Source organism: Octopus bimaculoides, chromosome 1 (assembly GCF_046866305.1).
Source record: "Octopus bimaculoides isolate indiv1 chromosome 1, ASM4686630v1, whole genome shotgun sequence".
Taxonomy (NCBI): domain Eukaryota; kingdom Metazoa; phylum Mollusca; class Cephalopoda; order Octopoda; family Octopodidae; genus Octopus; species Octopus bimaculoides.
The window spans coordinates 193,023,399-193,044,176 of NC_142928.1; the positions used below are offsets into that span (position 1 = coordinate 193,023,399).

The 20,778-nt window shown below is 33.7% G+C and overlaps 1 protein-coding gene across 3 annotated transcripts in view; it reads left to right on the forward strand.

Moving 5' to 3' along the window:
* LOC106877593 (cyclin-dependent kinase 14) overlaps positions 1-20,778 on the forward strand; it is a 172,568-nt gene that overhangs the window by 100,773 nt on the left and 51,017 nt on the right. For all 3 annotated transcript variants that reach the window (XM_014926538.3, XM_052973464.2, XM_052973465.2), the window contains exons 2-3: positions 4,520-4,591; positions 15,288-15,328. In XM_014926538.3, the coding sequence (XP_014782024.2) occupies positions 4,520-4,591; positions 15,288-15,328 (113 nt within the window). The remainder of the gene's footprint in view (positions 1-4,519; positions 4,592-15,287; positions 15,329-20,778) is intronic.

The following is a 20,778-nucleotide window of genomic DNA, read 5'->3' on the forward strand; positions in this document are numbered from 1 at the left end:
ATTGCTGTACACCATCTCTTTCTTTTCTTTTAATCTAGTTTTAGTTTTTGTTTAGAAAGCTCTAATTCATTTAAAAAAAAAAAAAAAAAAAAAAATTTATTTTAAAGAACCTCCAAAAACAACTTTGTCAATCTGAACACTTTCGACTATTCACACTGAAGTTTATACATACATTTAGTAGCTAGTCATGCTACTTCAGGCTGATGACGAGCAAAAACTCAGAAACATGTCCCTGAATGCAGGCTAGGCTGGGTGGATGTGCTTGTCTCTCCTTTGTAAACATAAGAACACAGGAAATGTGTCAAGGCCGACAGGAAGCGGTGCAGCTTCCTAGGGATAAATAGCAGTAGTATGATTCCCCTATTGGGACTGTCACGTTAAGTTGACAGTATACAACTACTTTATCGTAACACTGCTTAAGTCTCTCTTTGAGATTTAGAAATAGATAATTTCTAATTCATATATATATATATATATATATATATATGTATATATATATATATATATATATATATATATATATGTGGACATTTCTGTCTGTGCTGGTGGCATGTAAAAAGCACCCGCTACATTCTCAAAATGGTTGGCATTAAGAAGGGCAACCAGCTGTAGAAACCTTGCCAAATCAGATATGAACCGGGTGCAGCCTTCTGGCTTACCAGTCCTCAGTCAAACTGTCCAACCCATGCCAGCATGGAAAGCGGACATTAAACAATGATGATGATCTCTTAGTTTATACTCTAGAGTGGTTGGTTGGTTGGCTGTTTAACTGGTTTACTACATTGTTGTTTCACATTTTATACTTCATATATAGAACAATTTGTAGTTTTGAAGAGATTTTTCATTTAGATGTTAGGATTTTTGTTTTTCATATAATCTGAGATTGTATGATAACAGTTGAAGGTGGTTACACCTGAATCAAAGCATGCTAAGTCCCAACACAAAATGTGTTTTGCTAATCTTAGTATTGAGAAATCTATTGTTTTGAGATCCTATAATCAGCCCCCTTTCTTATGACTAAGTTCTCTGATAGTTGACCGACTGTTTTGATATATTTTGACATTTCCTTTTTAAAATCAAATCATTAAATTTACATCTCTTTGCATTACTTTTGGCTGGTACTTTATCAATGTTGGAGGGATGAAAAACATGATACTGAAGTCAATTTTGACTTCAGTATGACTCCTCTGGGGTCAAAGTCCCAGTCAAATACTGGGGTCAGTGATATTAACTAATCCACTCCTCTCAATTTCAAGGCTGTCTAAATCAGAAACTATTATTTTGAAGAGTGACATTCTTTGCATGCTTCTACATTAATGAAAGATATCTTATTGAAAATTATTCAAATTATTTTTGCTAGATGCATTTGAAATATGAACATTTCTCAAAGATATTCTATAACTTCGATTTTATTTCTATTTCACTCTGTTTCCTTCTCTTCTCTATTAGATTATCTAAGTTTTTGAAAATTGTCAAAAGTTGAAATGTTCTCTTTAAAACAGTACCAACTTAAAACGTTCTCTTTAAAACAGTACCAACTTAAAACTTAAATAAAGTTCTGGGTGTTATTTAGTTGCAAAACCTACCTTCCAGAAGAATTTTGAATTGATTTTAAACTTGTTGGTAATAATTCTAATGATGTCTGAAATTCTACCATAAACATAGCATCTGAAAGATACTAGAATTTCCTTTTTAATAGTGAGAGGCTACTGTAAAACATTTGTTCATGTTTTAGTTGGAAAGTGTCATATGCTGGACAAATGCCAATGATGATGAGTTTCATTGTCAGCTGCATTGACATCAATGCTATAATTTGTTTTTGGTATTGACACTCTTGGCTATATTATTGAAATATAAATGTGCTTGGCTGCCAATGTCCTATGTAGCTGTATAGGCTCTGAAAATCTCTTAGGTTGCTTATCTAATTTCTCCTTATGGAATATCATCAATTTACATTTATTTTATTTAAAAGTCAGTAATTATGTATTGTCTGTGAAGAAGCATAAATCTCATATTGTGACTTTTGATCTTGGTTTGAGTTTCTTGTTTGAATCAGAAAGTTGTAGTTCCTGACAAAAATATTTTAAGATTTTCATTTGTGCAAAACAAAGAATTTTTCAAAGTTGCTTTTCAAATTCCATTAAATATTTTCATTTTCAATTCCATTAAATATTTTATTGTAACTCCACCTTCAGGTAGAAGACACTTGCCTAAGGTATCATGCAGTGAGATCCAACCTGATTTTGTGTAGTGTCAAAACAATCTTTCTACTCAGACAGCTGTGTTTGTATCAAAGATCCTCACTGCTGTCTCAAAATATTGAAGATAGCAAGATAGCATTCAGATAACTCCATCAAATGTAATGTTTATTTATTCATATTGTCTTGAATTAATCGCGCATTATCTCATAGCTTCAAGATTTCAATGATGTGTTTGTATATTTTTAGAATGATATTGTAGGGCAGGTGAGAGAGGCCAAATTTGGCCATTTTGAACATAAATAGGAAGAAAATTTAGGCCAAATATGGTCAGTTTAAATGTTAAAGGGTTAATTATTAATTACTAAGCAAAATAACAGAATTTTGTTGTTGTCATTGTCATTCCAAATACTACCATAGAAAGTTATTTTGATATTAAATCTGCCTATCCTCTCTGCTTACATAATGGACATGCTGTTTAAAAAAAAAAAAGGCACTCAGATACATGAAAAGTAAAATCCAATAGAAATATGTTCTCATACATAGTTACATAGCAACTTAATTTCTTTCAGACATAAGTTGGAAGAAAATACATTCAAATGCTGACCAACAAATGTAGAGAAAAATTTCCTTCAGTTTATTTTTATATTGACTTTTTGGTTTATATTTGGATAAAAACTTTTCCCAGCTATGTATTGAATAGATAGGGATGTACAATTTTATGTAATCTAGCCTTGTCCATTACTGCAATATCTGGCCTCCTACTTCATTCTGATGTTAAAAACCCAAAGAATCCTTGTTTTTAGAATGCATTATTCTGTCAGGCAACAGATATTTGTATTATGAACAACTCATTGTTATGAACAAGTTACACAACTTTAAAATGTCCCCTAAGCCAGTTTCATATATTTGCTCATCTTTAAGTGCTATACCTTTATGCTTTTTCATTCAATTTCTATATAATGAGAATTTTTTTCTGTATGGAACTTTATTTGTTCTGAAATCTTTTAATTAGGCCAGCTGCTGCAAAACTTAATGTTTCAGTCGCAATTCTTTGGTGTGATTTTGTTATCCATAACCATGATTTTACATATCTATTACAAATGTTTCATTGAGATGGTTACTCTATTTTTATACACTCCCCCAAAAGATTATCTTTACTAAACATTTTTTTAATCATCATCATATGTTTGCTTTCCATGGTGGCATGGGTAGGGCAGTTTGACCAGGAACCAGTAAGCTGCAAGGCTGCATTGAGCCCTAATATAACCTTTGGCATGGTTTCTACAGCTGGATACCCTTCCTAAAATTCCAACATGAGTTTTCACTGATAAAATCCATCTCTATTCTGTTTATAAAGATGTTGAATATGCTTGTTATTTAAGACAGCTGTAAAACAACTACAGTTTAGTATACAGTTGTATTGTTATTCTGTAGTCATTGTGGAGACTGCAACACTATACTTTTGTCTGTAGTCTGTTACAGGCTGGGAATCATTTACCAAATATGTACTGTTATTCAATATAAAAGTTGTTAAAGTGTTTCTTTCTTCACCCCCCCCCCTCTCTCTTGGTCTTTGACATTTAATTCTTCTCTCAACTGAATCTTACCTATGTTTGTTACACCATTGTGTACATGTTAATATTGTAGTTCAAATGTGGATTTTCTACAGTTGCATCATATTTTTATTATAGTCATCATTGAAAAGTAGTTCTTGTTGGACAGAACATTTTCAATTTATTTCATTTACATTAAGCTACATTATATAATGTACAAATTAAAGTAACAAAATAGTATTAATTGCTTCAGTTAGTTTTTTTTCTCCACCACTTCAAAATACAATTTTCAATTTTCTTTTAAATTGAAAATCATTGCAAATTTTTGAAATCTCTTTTAGCCATACCATATGAACGTATGAAAACAAAATCCTTTACTATGTAAACTGCCTATTGAAATAACTATTTTCTTATCTGGAAGAGAAAATGGATATATTACTATAAAATTTTAAAATAAATGTAGGAAAGTAATGGATTAATAAAAATATGAGTTTTTATTAATGCCTAAAACTTCAGTAAATGGTAGGATAAAAGACTATTTTTATTACAGTTGAGCCAGACCTCAAATGTTAATATTTCTTTTAGTTTTTTTCTTATAAATAAAATCATCTTTATGTTATTAAAAAAATGATGAAAGCAGGAAAATATATTTTTAACTTTTGCAAAGAATATGTATCTTTCAATTTAAGTATAAGATGTTGTTTGTTTCCAGTTTATGTATATAGTCAAACAAATCTCAGTTTTACTATTGATCTTTATTTACAGCTCGAGACAAAGGACAGATAAGCAGAATTAAAAAGCTGAAGAGAAGAATATCTGCAAGTTTTGGACGCTTGAGTAAGTATTGTTTTTATTGTCAAGCAATATCACAATGTAAATACATTTTCTTGTACAATGAAACTAGATAATCTTACTTCTAACATTTCAACATTCTGAGGGAAGTTTCTGTGGGCTAGAGTTATCTTGTGTTCATCTCTCCTCTTTTATCATGGTAATTTGATAGAAAACAAAAACAAAAACAAAAGTGATGCACAGATCAACTTCATGCACTTTGTAAATGGAACAAATGATAGATTCATTGACACCAAACTTGCAGCCCACAGCAGCGAAGCTTACATCTCTACCTTTTTCTGTAGAGAATACATTTGTCTGGCACTTAGGTATTTTTTTCTGTTCACTAACCACATGTTGATGGGTTCGAGTACATAGACCATGGATATTCATTGCATTCTGGGTAGCTGAGCATTGTTGGTGGTTACTGGGGCATGCTTTTCTGATACACACAGAATCTTTGACTGATCACTAACCTGTGGTATCACAGATCAATCTGTGATAAGTGTAACCTGGTTCACAATCGAGCATACTGTTTTATCTTGGATCATGATTAATAAATTGGTTACATGTTCTATAGTGGTAAATTCCTAGAAAGCTGTGTTTGTGATATGTTTTCAGTCTCTGGTTCTGATCATCATCATGATCATTGTCGTTTAACGTCCACTTTCCATGCTGGCATGGGTTGAATGGTTCGACTGAGAACTGGTATGCCATTAGGCTGTGCTAGACTCCAATCTGATTTGGTAAGGTTTCTACAGCTTGATGTCCTTCCTAACACCAATCACTCCAAGAGTGTAGTGGGTACGTTTTACGTGCTACCAGCACTGGCACCAGCCATGCTCGCATTGTACTTTTTACTTACTGCTGGCATGGGTGCCAGTCACATGGCACTGGCATCGGCCACACTCAAATGGTGCATTTTTACATGCCACCAGCACAAGTGCCAGTCAGGTGGTATTGGCATTGGCCACGCTCAAATGGTACTTTTTACATGCCACCGGCATGGGTGCCAGTCAGGCCATGACTACAATCTCACTCAGTTTAACAAGTCTTCCCAAGCACAGCATATCACCTGACGATTGAAGGGTGCTTTTAAACGGGCCAGTTAAGCAACACGTGATTTCACTAATCTCACTTGGCTTGCTGGGTCTTCTCAGGCACAGCATATCTCGGTTGCTTGTCATTGCCTCTGTGAGGCCCAACATTCAAAGGTTGTGCTTCACCGCCTCATCCCATGTCTTCCTGGTTCTACCTCTTCCACAGGTTCCTTCCACTGTTAGGGTGTGACACTTCTTCATACAGCTGTCCTTATTCATAAGCATTACATGACCATACCAGCACAGCCAGCCGTCTCTCTTGCACACCACATCTAATGCTTCTTATGCCCAACTTTTCTCTCAGGATGCTTACACTCTGTCGTACATGCATACTGACATTACACATCTAGCAGAGCACACTAGCTTCATTTCTTTCAAGCCTATGCACGTCCTCAGCAGTCACATCCCATGTTTTACTGCCGTATAACATGGCTGTTCGCACACAGGCGTCATACAGTCTACCTTTCACTTTGCATGAAAGGTAGCAGAATTAGGAACTCTCTGAACTTTGCCCGGCCTATTCTTACTCTAACAGCTGTGCTCTCAGAGCATCCACCCCTGCTTCTGACTTGGTCACCTAGGTAACGGAAGCTATCAATTACTTCTAGTTTTTCCGCCTGGCATTCTACATATTTTATTATATTGTGTTGATGGTTGACAACTCTTTCAAAAATGATTGGGATGGACTCATATAACACTGGAGTCTCTTCTGTTGGATATTAAAAAGAAATACTTTTGCTACTGGATAACTCTGATTGGCCTCTATTTTGCCACTTTTAAAATACGAAGTAGTCGTGTATTATATATTAAGATCTGTATTAATTAAGACATTACTAACTTTTAATTTATCCATTGGCATAACATCAGTGTGTGTGCATTCACATAAAATTATGTCATTAGCAGTTATGCAATTTACATAAATGTTTTCCATATTAATTAGCTTAGTTTTGCTCAACCTTTTTTAGAAATATTTGGGCTGTTCATAGTCAGCATATCAACATTATTCAGAATAACTTAACAAAAAAATTTATTTAGCATTAAGTTGCTTATGTTGTAAGACCATATAAGGTTTTCCTGTTACTTGTATTTTCAGCACTTACATATTTAAAGCAACAAAGCATTTCTCTTTCTTCTTTTCCTTTTTTTTCTTTTGCTTTAATTTTTAAATGGTCTATTAAAAAATAACTTACGAAAATTAGACGAGCAAAAGCAAAAATACTAATTAATGGAAATTAAATAGCACTGTACTATAAGATTCCATACTTCAGCAACTACACACCTGTTCTCTATGCATCACTGATGACATTAACCTGCATCTGAAATAGATTAACAAGACCTAGTTGATTCAGAGACGGCCATTATTTACTTTTGTACTGTGTACATCCTGAACAAATTAATGATTAGACAGCTTCTGAAGCCAACACTATACTTAATACCCTTGATACTTTGTTTTATTGCTTATCTATTTTATCTGTGCTATCTACTCTATCTCTGTAATTAACTCTTAAGCACTATCAAGGCAAATTGCAATGTATCTATTACACAACTGAAAACAGCCAAAATAGAATTTTATTTCCTAAAATTACAATATATTTTTCCATAAATTTCAGAAATGGTCCTTCAATAAAAGACTTTCTTAGTTGTTATCCTTGCATAATTGATTATTTATAATTGACTGGATTATAATCAATATCTTTATATTACTAAACCTATGTAAGACAAGATCTGTCTGTTTTAATGGTACCCTCACTTAATATAGAAACAATGAGCTAACCTCCATGTAGTTACTTGATTTGCTAGAAATGGTAAACAAATTATCCCCAAATCATATCCTACCTATATTAAGGAAAAGATACATTAGACGATGTTCTAGATAACCTTAAAATGATTAGATGGCCACTGTTAGAATGTCTTTGATTATAAATCTCTTCAGTCAATGTTTAGGTTGGTTAAATAACAACGGGAATATTTAACATCATCATCACTTAACATCCATGTTCTGTGTTGGCATGGGTTGTACAACTAGTATAGGTTAAACAAAATATATTACTTACTACAGATTGATAGTTCTTGGGGCCAGAAGAGATTTTGGGATTTGGCATTTCTTTTGAATTTTGAATGACCATATATTCCCATCTGCAAAATGCTCTAGGCAATGTTTATTTCTCATTTACTTCTGTCCATCATTTTCAGCTTAGAACTTTGAACAGTTTTTTTTTTCTTAAATTTCTTATGGTCAAATATGTTTTGTTATGTCTTTTTTTCTTTGTTTCACTCATTAGACTGTGGCCATACTGGGGCACTTCCTTGAAAAACGAATTGACCCTAGTTCTTTGTTGTTTTTTTTTAAAGCCTGGTACTTATTCTTTTGGTCTCTTTTGCTGAGCCACTAAGTTATGGGCATGTAAATACATCAAGACAGTTGTCAAACACACACGCACACATACACACACACACATGATGGGCTTTTTTCAGTTTCTGTCTACCAAATCCATTCACAAGGCTTTGGTTGGCCTGAGGCTATAGTAAAAGACACTTGCCAAAGGGACCATGTAGTGGGACTGAACCTAGAATCATGTGGTTGAGAAGCAAACTTATCACACAACTACAGGTTGTTCCAGTACCAAACTCTCTAGATGCTTCACACTCCTGTTGTAAAGTTTCCTCAACAACTTAATTTTGTGTGCTATTGATAAACATAAATACTTCAATGTTATATTTCGGGATGGTTTTATTTCTTTGCCAATAAACACACACACACACACACACACACACACACACACACACACACACACACACACGCACACACAATATATATATACTCGTTCTTCATTTTGGCTTTTTTATTGTTCTCATTTTAATGTCCTTTGTCTGAAGTCTGTCATCACGCATCCTGTGACCTCTTCCATGACTCCCATGTGTCTCCTCCTGTCCTGTTCAGTACATGACCATCCCAAAATATAACAATATCTGTTTCAACATACAATTTCATATCAGGTATCTTGCAAAAACAAATACATAAACATAACTTCCTTTGTCACTTTCTACTATAACCCAGGCCTTTTTCAACAAAGGGGAGAGATACATATGTGGTTTCCCTTGTTTCTATATGATGCATTAATTGTAAAGAAATGTCACCATCCTTTTCGGTGGGGAATTTTGTGATCTTGATAATTTGTATGCTATGGAAACTGAGTCATAGGATTTAAGACAGTAATATACTGGGGTTGATGATGATGATAATGAATACAAGTATATACATATCAAATTGTCAATAAATTCATTTCTGTTTGTTGTATTTTTACCAACTGATTTGTGTTTGGGCAAAAGCACCCAGTATACTCTGTAAAGTGGTTGACATTAAGAAGGGCATTCAACTATAGAAAACATACAAAACAGTTGGTGTCTGGTGCAGCTCTCCTGTCAAACCATCCAACCCATGCCAGCATGAAAAACGGACATTAAATGATGATGATGATGATAACCATGTACCACCAGAAAAGCTGGTGACTCTTCAGAAACTGCAGTGTTCCCTAAATGTCCAAATTTATAACTTGGTCCCTACAAATGTATTCTGACACATTCTCCTGTAACCTCTGAGAATCACTGGTATGGTCCCAAGACCAACCACCTACTGAAGTGTGATCACTACCACCACCACCACCACTTACATTTTCTTACACTCTTCCACTTTATTCATTATTGAAGTCATTGTTTCAAATTATATCTTTGTTATTTCATTTTCTGATTTAACTTTTTACAAATGATTTTAATTTATTGAATTGAATATTTGCAAACATTTTATACTTCAATAGTCAAAAGTATGAAAGCTAATGAATTATGTCTTTTAGATTTGTCAAACATTATGAAATGATTTTACATTAGAGGCAATAATTTTATTACATTTTCTGTAATTTCAAATTTTCTGTTTTTCTTTTCTACATTGTCACTTATAAAAAGTTAATAAGAAGATAATAAAAGAGTCATTTAACATATTAAAAATCTAATGAAAACTTAATTAAGCAATCTAAGTTGTCTAATTTATGGTTTTACTCATTGATATTTATAATACCTAGTTTTGTATATTTCTTCATACAGTTAACTTGATTCACCTTCAAGCAGCAACAAATTAGCTTTAGGTGAAGTTTGAAAGCAATCAGAAAGGGAACAGGGTCAAATCTAAGAGGATAATGACCAAGTTGGTGCTTCCAGAGCATAGTAGCAAGAAGAAATGATGTTATTCAGTATACAGGTAGAGAATAGGCACAATGACAGTATTAGGTATTGACTACAGATCAGCTCTTCATTACATCTTTATTACATCTGTTGTCATTTATTCCATCACTGTGTGTCCCGATCCTTGGCCTATCACTTGGTGTCTCTGAGCTAATAAAGACAGTAGTAAGTTGCTGCTTCTTTTATCAATATATATTTTCCTTACCTCTCCAGTATACTCTTTATGGAACCAGATCCACCTGAAACCTGCTTTCTTTACATAATACATTGGTGGTTCTCATTCTTGAGATACTTTCCATTGCTTTTGGTATCAGCAATCCCATGGTAATCTTATAAAGTTCCATCACCTCTTGGAGTTCTTTAGGCCTGTCGGACTACTCCATCATTGCACGTCATTAAAGCTCTCTCTTCCATTCTTTCAACTCTAGTGTACTTCAGAGTTTCAGTTATGGCTTCCTCTCTTTCATTTGCATCTTCACAAAATAGTTACTGTTAACTGAACCAACAAAAAACCCATTATGTAATCGCCCAAATTACTAGATATAGCACCTAAATTCCCCTCTAATCACACCCTACCATTTTTTAAAAAAATGAAACATATATTGGATAATATAGTCTTGGGTATATATATGTCTGATTTGAAAAATAAAAAAAAATTAGGATTACAGTTTTGTTGAAACATGTTTAATCTAGGGCTAAACAATAACTTATTTTTGCCTCTAATTACACATATTCCTCATTTCCTTATTGAGATAATTCCATTCTTTATTCTTCCTTTACCTTCTGTATGCAAGCTTCATCTAGATTCCTGTTGCCAGTCATGAACAGCTTCTGTGAATAGAGACCTAGGCAATATTTTATATAGTGAAGTTAGTCGTTTTCAATGGCATCAAAACAATTACTACGCACAGCAATGAGATATAATTTAAAATCAAACTTTTGACAAAGGCTTACTTTGTGATATATGCGATGACCTTGTATAGTGGCTACCCAAAGCAGAAAGACTGCATTCTTAAACTTGGGTTTCTTCAATGTCCAAATTTGCCTCAGTTTGCATAGATACTGATAATCTCCACAGTACAAGTGCATCACATTTGGAGTACCACTGACCTCTCAGTCAAACATTTTAGCATCCACTGGCTAGGCCATCTGTTTGATAGGAAATCTTTCATGTAGCCTATTGATGTACCCTTCTTTTTTTTCTTTTTTTGGCTCTCTCTATTTCTACAGTTTCTTCTCTGAAGCCTATCTATACTCAATCAATTTAACTGTTCTCTCAACACCCTTCCTATGTCCTACTCTACAAACCCAGTATTAAACTTGTTTCCCAATCCTTTCTTCCCGACATGCAACCCTCAGGAGTTCCTTCCCTATTCACACCTCCTACAAATATCACCCTAGCGCAATTCAAGTGGGACATCTGCTGTAATGACATCAATAGTCTTGGAAAGGAAGGGGGTCTTACTGTCACTTCAGAATAAACTAAAAAAAAAACAAACAAAACAGGAAAAGAATAGTGTGCATGGACTGTTCTGGTGATATATTGGAAATAGTAATTACATTTTACTCTAAACCTTTTCTTACTATATTCCTGTTGAAATGCTCTGTTATTGTTCCTGTTAACTTTGAAACAAATGCAGAATTTAATAAAAATAACATTGTCGTTATTAAGCTGGTGCATAAATTAACATGAAGTTTTGATGAAGATTTTAATTTAGATCACATTAAAACAGGAAGTTTGTAAATAGAACCAGAAGTGGTCATGGGTGGGTTTATATTAAAAGGAGCAATGCAAATGTGTTTGGTGTGTGAAGATGAAGGAAGAAATGCAGTGTGCTCTTACAGCAAAGGGTTTCTGTTTAGATCAAGGAGTAGATTGTGATATGCATGTTCCATTAATGTAATTTCTACTTGTAAAACAATTAGTGATGGGCTTGCAGTGATTAGAGTGTTACATTTTACATTCAATCTGTTGCAATGTACAATAATGAACTTGACAAAGAAGTTGACAGGCAAGGAAATAAAGGAAGTGATTACAGGATGGATGGATGGATGTGCTGGAAGGTCATGTAATGTAACTGATTATTTACTGTGGAAAATAAACGAGGAGTTTGTCATCATGGCAAAAATTAGGATGAGTTGGTTAATACTAGAGGATGTATGACTTTGCAGAAAGGATGACCATAGTGAATTCAGTGAAATATGCCATTGTGCAAAGATATCAAATCCCTTCAAAATTTTCATATTCCATACAAATGTTTGCTCTTATAAACTGACAATCACATAGTATGTATTCACATAATTTCACATAAACTATGAATCTTAAAGGCTGATTTTCTTTTCCAAAGATATAAATATGCTCTATGCCATATTAATATAGTAACATACTTAGATGATGGAGCTATTACAAAGTTAAACATTTGAACTAAAATATAGCCTGGTATGGCTGTATAGTTAAAAGGCTTGATTCCCAACCACATGGACTCAGGTTCAGTCCTGCTGTGCAGTATCTTGGGCAAGTATCTTCTACTATAGCCCCCAGGCTGACCAAAGCCTTTTGAGTGGATTTGGTGGATGGAAAATGAAAGAAGTTCATTACATGTACGTGTGCCCTTGTCTTGGCATCATGTAATGGTTGTAAATGAGCATCACTGTTATACAAGCAATGTTGTTTGTTTCCAGTCTTCTATGGATCACCTTGCTTGGGAACAGGTGATAGTTGGTTACAGAAATGACATCCAGCCATAGAAAATCTGCCTCAACAAATTCTGTCTGACCCATGCCAGCAAAGAAAAGTGGATGTAAAATAGTAATAATAATGGTTATGATGGTGACTTCATTGACAAGTTTTTATTGGCAACACTTCACAACCACTTGCTTACATTGAACTCTGCCTGCTCTTTCTGTTTTCTTCCATTTCTATTTAGTTTTTGGTGTTCTTAACTTGACAGACTCTAAAGCCCCTTGTCTCATCACCTTTTTCATCCAATTCTCTTGCCACACTCGCTACTCTCCCCAAGATCTCTTTACTCCTAGAAAGATATCTCTCTTGTTGCTTTTTTGTTTTTGTTTTTTTTTTTTGTTTTGTAAACTTCATTCACTAAACTACATACAATGAAACTAATAACTAAATAAATGAAATAAGCACCTATTTCTCAGCTTTGTGGGGACTGAAAATTCTCTCGTCGGAAGCTTTTGCATATTTGCTTGATATGCTGGAAATAGCCTTCTATTCCCTATTTATCGAATCACTTTATCTTATCTTTAAAAAAATTTAGACATGCTGGATGATGCAGTTTGAGATGAACTATCTGTAAAGATAGAGATGGTCATGATTAGAATGCCTTTTATCATAGGTCTGTTCATTCACATTTGACCTTGGGCTAAAACAGCTACAACTTCTAATCTTCTTAATATAAATTCGAGTGATGTTTCTCTGTCCGTTATGTTTTTATGTTTGTTAACTCCTCCTAGACTGTTGGTGCAAGGATAACGAAACTCAAACCAGCAACTCCCTTAATCCCAGGGAATGTCTTAAGGGGTGGGGGTGGGGTCTATTTTTTTAAGGGCTACCTAGTTGGTGTCCCAATGACCTCACTATTTTTACTGCATTTTAAACTAAATACATGGCATTGGCGGCCAAGTTGGAGCAATGACAATGAATTTCATACCATGAACTCCCAGGGAGTATCGTAAGGAGGTTCAGTTTCTGGAGGGCCGCTTAAATGGGTCCCCACTGAGCCCCCTATTTTTACTGTATTTACCTCACTCCTACGCTTATTGATTAAACTATGATCAGTATCAGTGCTTAGCACATTAGCAGAAATAAGTTTCACTACACAAAGGTAGAGGGCTGCAAAGCAGTCCGATAAAGGTGCCCTCTGCAGGAGCTAGCCTGAATGCCATCCGAAGGACAACTTCAAGGCTAGTAAAAATAAAACAACAAGTTGTTTTTGTCATTAAGAGCAGACATTAGCATTTTTATCAAATGTTATGATAGTTAATTCTCTTTCTCAATTATTCGTCAGATAATTTTCTTTCTCAAATTATTTTTCTACTATCGGGCTAAATTACTGAGGTCACATGTAATTATACACAGCTGGGAAACTAGGTTGCCTGTTTCTGTTCTCATTTTATATATCTTTGTACATCTTACTAGTCTTTAAATTGTAACTTTTGTAAAAGATATGAAAAGCATTTAAAAAGGTAAATTAATGATTGTTCAATGATATTTGAAATTATTCCCCTACTCTGCACTGAGGTAAGGCTATAACTAAATACTGAAAGAAAAAAAAATAATATAGTAAATTATTTGTAAATATTTTAAAATCTGGTTTGCCTTTGCTATTAATAGTGTCATTTCGTAATTAATTCAATGCCATCATCATTTAATGTCCACTTTTCAATGTTTGCATTGGATCAGATGGAATTTGTTGAGACAGATTTTCTTTGTCCAGATACTCTTCTTATTGCCAACCCTCACCTGTTTCCAAACAAGGCAATATTTCCTTGCATGTTTTTTGCAGAGGACTGGAATCAAAGTGGTGCATGATGTTAAAACAACACACACACACACACACACACACACACACACACACACATGATGGTTTCTTTCAGTTTCTGTTTACCAAATCCACTCACAAGGCTTTGATCAGCCTGGGGCTATAGTAGAAGACACTTGCCCAATGCGCTGTACAGTGGAACTGAACCAGAACCATATGGTTTAGAAACAAACTTCTTACCACACAGCCACAAGAATTGATAAATGTAATAGGATTTAGGATTTAGTGAGGTAAGATGTTGATTGTAGTTCGTTTATTTCACATAGCGTATTATTTCTCCTGAGTTATGTCACATCTTGTTTCTTGTACTTATGTAGAAATTTAATACTATTCACACTTTTCTACATCTAAAGAATAATTTTGAAAAAAAAGAAATTCATTCATCTTGCCAAATTAATTTGTTTTCTGGAAGAGTTCAATAAATTCAAATTACTTTTGTATTAAAAAACCCCCAGTTCTTTAAATATTGTAATTAATTTTTTTTCACTTCTTAAGATTCAGAGGTAGATAAAGCTCATTTGATTTCAAAAGTCAATTAAAATGTAAATCTTCAGAATTCTCATTAGAGATTTGAATTTTTTCTTGATAATGATGGTGGGATTTGTGCAGGGTATAAAATAGAAAGATTTTTTGCTAACACAAACACACACACTATATAAATAACCTGGTATATAGATATACACAACACACTCATTTAAGAATTAATACAAAATTGCATTCAGCTGTAAATTGACCATCTAAGTTCAGTAGCTGAAGTAATTATATTCCTTAATTAATTATATTTCTTTTTTATTTTATTTTCAGCTATTAGTAAAGAAGAAACTATTCATGAAAGTGATCATGAGGTATTTTCCTTTTTTTTCCTTTTTATCATTTAAAATGAACTAAAAACCGGTTATGATGTTAAAGCAATTCATACATTTTCTAAATGTATTTCCTATTAGTCAACAAACGCATAAATTGAAATAAAATTTATGTAAAAATAAGAGATTAATGAGGAGCTCACCTCATTTAATCTCTTTTTTTTCTTCTTTACTTTGTTTCCAATGAGATTTAGAGTTCAACTTAGTCTATCCACTGACTTTTGCAATAATCACATAGAATGTGTCACACAAGTTTATATAGTTATGAATTCACATAAAGAGACTGTATAGCAAAAACAACAGAAATAGTACTACTGTTACTCATTTAATTCTTGCTGTCATTAATATTCTCTAAAAATTATACAAGTAAATTCTACGGTTTTTCTTATATACTGAGGAGAAGCTGATGATAATTCTTTGTAATTCCAGTGTCTGTTCCAGAATTTTTTGTTGTTAAATATACAGAACGACTAAAAAATTTTTTCCTCACCAAAGTAATATGTTCTTTGTGTTCTCCAGATGAGATGTTGATAAAAAAAAAGCCCAACCTATAGTTGGTACCTTCCTCAAAATACAGAGCTGTTTTTAATTCCTAAAATTTATCTCTCATAAGTATATTATTGATTAAATGACTAAACTGTAGTTTCAATGTGGTTAAGTAAATATTGCTGTTTTTACAAGCAGTTTGGTAATAAGCGGCAGACTAATTGATGTTGAATCTTCTCTTATTGGTTCAGCAATGGCTATTGACAGTCAATGTGTATATTTTAGTTATTAACCTCAGTGTCAGCCATAAACATTCTGATGGGTATTCTCCATGGAAATGATGGTGTCTTCCTTGAAATGGTTTTATGTTTTCATTATTTTTTCTTTGAAGAATGGATGCAACAAGATATCATATGAGTAACTTTTTCTGGTTTTCCAGATCTTTGCATATGATGTTCTCAAAATTTCAGGTTCATGGAATTTTGTCTTATTTTTAGCATTCTTTGCCATTTAGTTTATATTTTCATGGAGTCACACTTTCAGTCTAACTTTTGGAAATATAGTAAATCACAGCTGTTTTGGGTGGTTTTCTTTCCTCTTTTCTTGTCATCCTCTGTTCAGTGTGAGTATAAGAGTATCTCATTTGAGAGAAAAAAAGTTGGATTAATTCTCATCCAAACTCACTGAATTAGAAATATAAGACCTATTTTGTTATTTCTTTTGATGATTTTCTGCTTTTACACAGTATTTTAAAAATAAATTTGATCAAATCTTGGATTTTGTTGAAACTGAAAAATATCTTATTTAACTCCTGACTGAATTTTGAATAATCACATATCAAGACACTTTTTGGAAAGAAGCATAATGGCTAGGTTGGGCTATAGAAGTTGTTAACTGTTATCCAGCTTATGTCATTCACTCTGTTAATGAGCATTTATATATTTTATGGCATTCTCATTAATGTTAACTCATGCTGGGATTAACATAATTTTTAAACTGCAGATACAGTGACCAAATTTTCTCTTTTTATATTCCGAAATGCTGAAACACTCTTTGTCCATTCATTTGTTCATTATTTTAATGTCCAGTTTTCCATGTTAGCAAGGGCTAGATGGGAAGTTATTTGAAGCAGGAATTTGCCGCCAGATACTCTTTGTCATCAAACCTTACCTGTTATTTAAGTAAGGGGCTTTTTCTTATGTCAGTTGTCTTCAGAAGTGCAGAGCCACTGATCATAACATCAGTGAGAATCTCAATTTCATCATCATCCCACTTGGGAATGATCAGGCATAGAATATCAACATTCATGCACATTTGTGTGTGTATACACCCACTTACCCACATGCTCACACACACACATACACATATATAAGCTATGTGTAGCCTTTAATAACCAAATTCACTCAGAAGGTTTTTGCTAGCCTGTGGCTAAAGTACCATGCAGTGGGACTGAGCCAGAAACCAGTGGTTGTGAAATGAGCTTAACCATTGAGCCATAAACCATTGCAGTTACTCACATCACTTAATATGCATATTTGAATATAACCTATTGTTTAATTCTATTTAACCTTGCTCAAAAATGATTTGGCAATGTGGTCATGACCCTTTGAGAGAAAGTATAGGTCTGGCAACTGAATGACCAGGATTTCAATTTTATTGGGTTTTCATTTACCTTTGATGCAATTTGAACTATGATACTGACTTTATGCAAGAGCCAATATATAGAAATATGTCAATATCTAGAATGTATGACAATAAATATTTGAGAAAAGTTATGTAAGTTATCATTGGAGCATATGAATTAATCTATCCTGTACAAGGATATACATTTAGCTCTGATGTTCTATAGCATTTAGAAAGAACGTGTGTGTGTGTGTGTGTGTGTGTGTGACATCTGAAAGATTGCCTTTTCAACCAACTTAGTTTTCATTTAGCTTTGATATTGATATATATTCCCTATGGTTTCATAAATTTTCTCAAATACTTATGGCCAACTTTATAACACAAGATGATTTCTTCTTGATATTGACTGGTATTGTATACTCTTACTTGGATAGTATGTGTGTTTCTGAGACCTTAATAGGCTGGAACTGTCACTCTGGCAATCCTCAGACTCACTTGTTCTCTCCAGGTGTTATAGCCATAAAATGTTTTTTAGGAGTTGATGATGATGATAATTATACTGCTATACTGGCCATTAGTGATGGAAACTACTCTGCATGAACAGATTAGTTGAAGGTGTGACTGCTATGACATCTCAGTAACTATCCTTGATGGATCTGTAGACTGCCTTGCCTTTATGGCTTTAATTGCCTTACTAACCATTGTTGGTTCCATTATATTTTCACTGGCCTACTCATATTCTTCAGTCAACAATCTCTTACAGTGACACTTTCATGCTATTATTTTTCTTTACATTTCTACTAAGGACAAGTGCACTAGTATTATTTCAGTAACACATCTCTCCATTGGAATGCAATTTAGAAAAAGCTGTTTTGTCCTATATCCTCACAGTGCTAAACATTGACAGATGATCTCTACTTTCTGCTTCATTTTTGGCTAAAAACACCAGACATCTTGTTCTCTGCTCTGTGTACTATATATTTCCCTTATATATATATATATATATATATATATATATACACACACACACACACACACACATATACAGGCATACCTCAACCTAAGTCATTTCTATTTAAGTCGTTTTCAATTATATGTCAGTTTTAAAAAATAATAAATGGCAAAATCAAAATCAAGTTAAGTAATTTTACTTGATTTTACACGCCATAAATATTGGAATTATAAAATCACTATAAAACCATTAAAAGTACATAAAATCATGTTACTGTACAATAAATAAGAATAAAAGCATATAAAATCCTATTAAAATGCATACAGTAAATGTTAAGATACACACCATAAAGTAGTGTAGCATAGTGAACAAAATCATGAAATCAGCTGTGTTGTCTTATTTATTAGTCTTTCGGAGTTCATATTGCACTGTAGTTCCAATATCTACCATTAGGCGTCGTTGTCACTTGTGATTCTTACGATTGTTTTGAATTCAGATTTGTTTACATCTGTTTATCAGCTACTTTCTCATTCTCATTCATTTGTGACTTTATTTTTTGAAAGTGCTAAGCATTATGCTATAACACTGGAAGGTGAACTGGCTATAATAAAATGCCATGAAAAAAGGTGAAAAAGTGGTAGAAATTGTACAATCTTTTGGGATGAGTCGGACAACTGTATCGACAATTGTACATAATAAGGACACGATCTTTGTACATATCAAATCTGAAGCCCCAGGAATGAAGAACACTCATCAATAAGAAAAGAGGCAAAATCTTTGAAGAAATGGGAAGTCTTCTTTCTCTTTGGGTTGTTAGGTTGAATCGTCAGCGTGCTACTATTAGTCAAGAAATCATTCAAGAGAAAGCGTTGTCTTTGAGGACCTGAAGAAAAAATAACCAGATGAGAAAGATGTAGAGTTCAAGGCAAGTCAAGGATGGTTCATGAGATTTAAGGAGCGAAAAGGTTATTACTCCATTAAGAAGCAAGGTGAAAGTGCATCTGAATTTGTTTTTTAAGCTTAAAAAAGGCTTTTATTTTACCATGTCCCACTGCAAACTGCATGTCCCATTGCAATCCAGCGTCCGTGATATACGGTAAACACTGCCAAATCAGACTGGAGCCTGGTGTTGCCATCCGGTTTCACCAGTCCTCAGTCAAATCGTCCAACCCATGCTAGCATGGAAAGCGGACGTTAAACGATGATGATGATGATGATGATGACTGCCAAATTGTATTTGTAAATTTAGATTTTTTTTTTTACTATACTGTATTAAAAAATAAAAATTACTTGTTTGTAAGCTTAAAATAGGTTTTTATTCACCATGTATTATTGAAAATGCATTCATAAATAAAGCACAGAACTGGGAATGGTTATTATCGGTTTAGCCTGGAGACAAATAAATTCAGCCTAGCCAAGCCTGGAGACAATTTAATTTGACTTAAGTTGTGTCTCCTGGAACCTCGGTTTTCAAACAATTCTGATCATGAATAAATCGTACTTTATCTCCTGTCTTTCTTACATTCATTTAATACAGTAGTACCTCAGTTTACGAATGCCTCTGATCACGAATAAATCATGCTTTATATCTATCTGTCTATCTCTATATATATAAAGCATGATTTATTTGAGATCAGAATGGTTCAAAAACTGAGGTACTACTGTATATGCCTGGATATATGTGTGTTTAAGTATGAGCACATATGTACAAATGCACACATGTGAGAGGGAAAATACTCAAATCATTAAACTTTATGCATTTTTTATAAGTTGATACTTCTCTTCTTATTTCTTTATTGCCCACAAGGGGCTAAACATAGAGGGGACAAACAAGGACAGACAAAGGGGTTAAGTCGATTACAACAACCCCAGTGCGTAACTGGTACTTAATTTATCAACCCCGAAAGGATGAAAGGCAAAGTTGACCTCGGCAGAATTTGAACTCAAAACGTATCAACAGACGAAATACCGCTAAGCATTTCACCCGGTGTGCTAATGTTTCTGCCTTGTTCTTCATTAACATTCGCCTTCTCTTGATTAACAAAGAGTAGCTTTGGCTTATCTTATGCACATATATGTGTGTGTGTGTGTGCATGCATGTGCATGTGTGTATTTTAAGCAGCTCTAAGAAGTTCATAAGCTTTTGCTCTTGTTTTATAGTATTAAGTAGAGAAGAGAAATTTCTGTGTAAATATGGTGTCATTTTGAATTAACAATCCCAGTTTTGTCAATGATGGCATATTGAATCAGTTGTTCTGCTCAAGACAACAAAAAATATATTGGTAGTGGAGTTGAACTATGAGTCTGATAAGTTGATACTCAGTACTGCATGCACTTGGTTATGTCTGCACTGTGTGTTTGTTTATTTGTA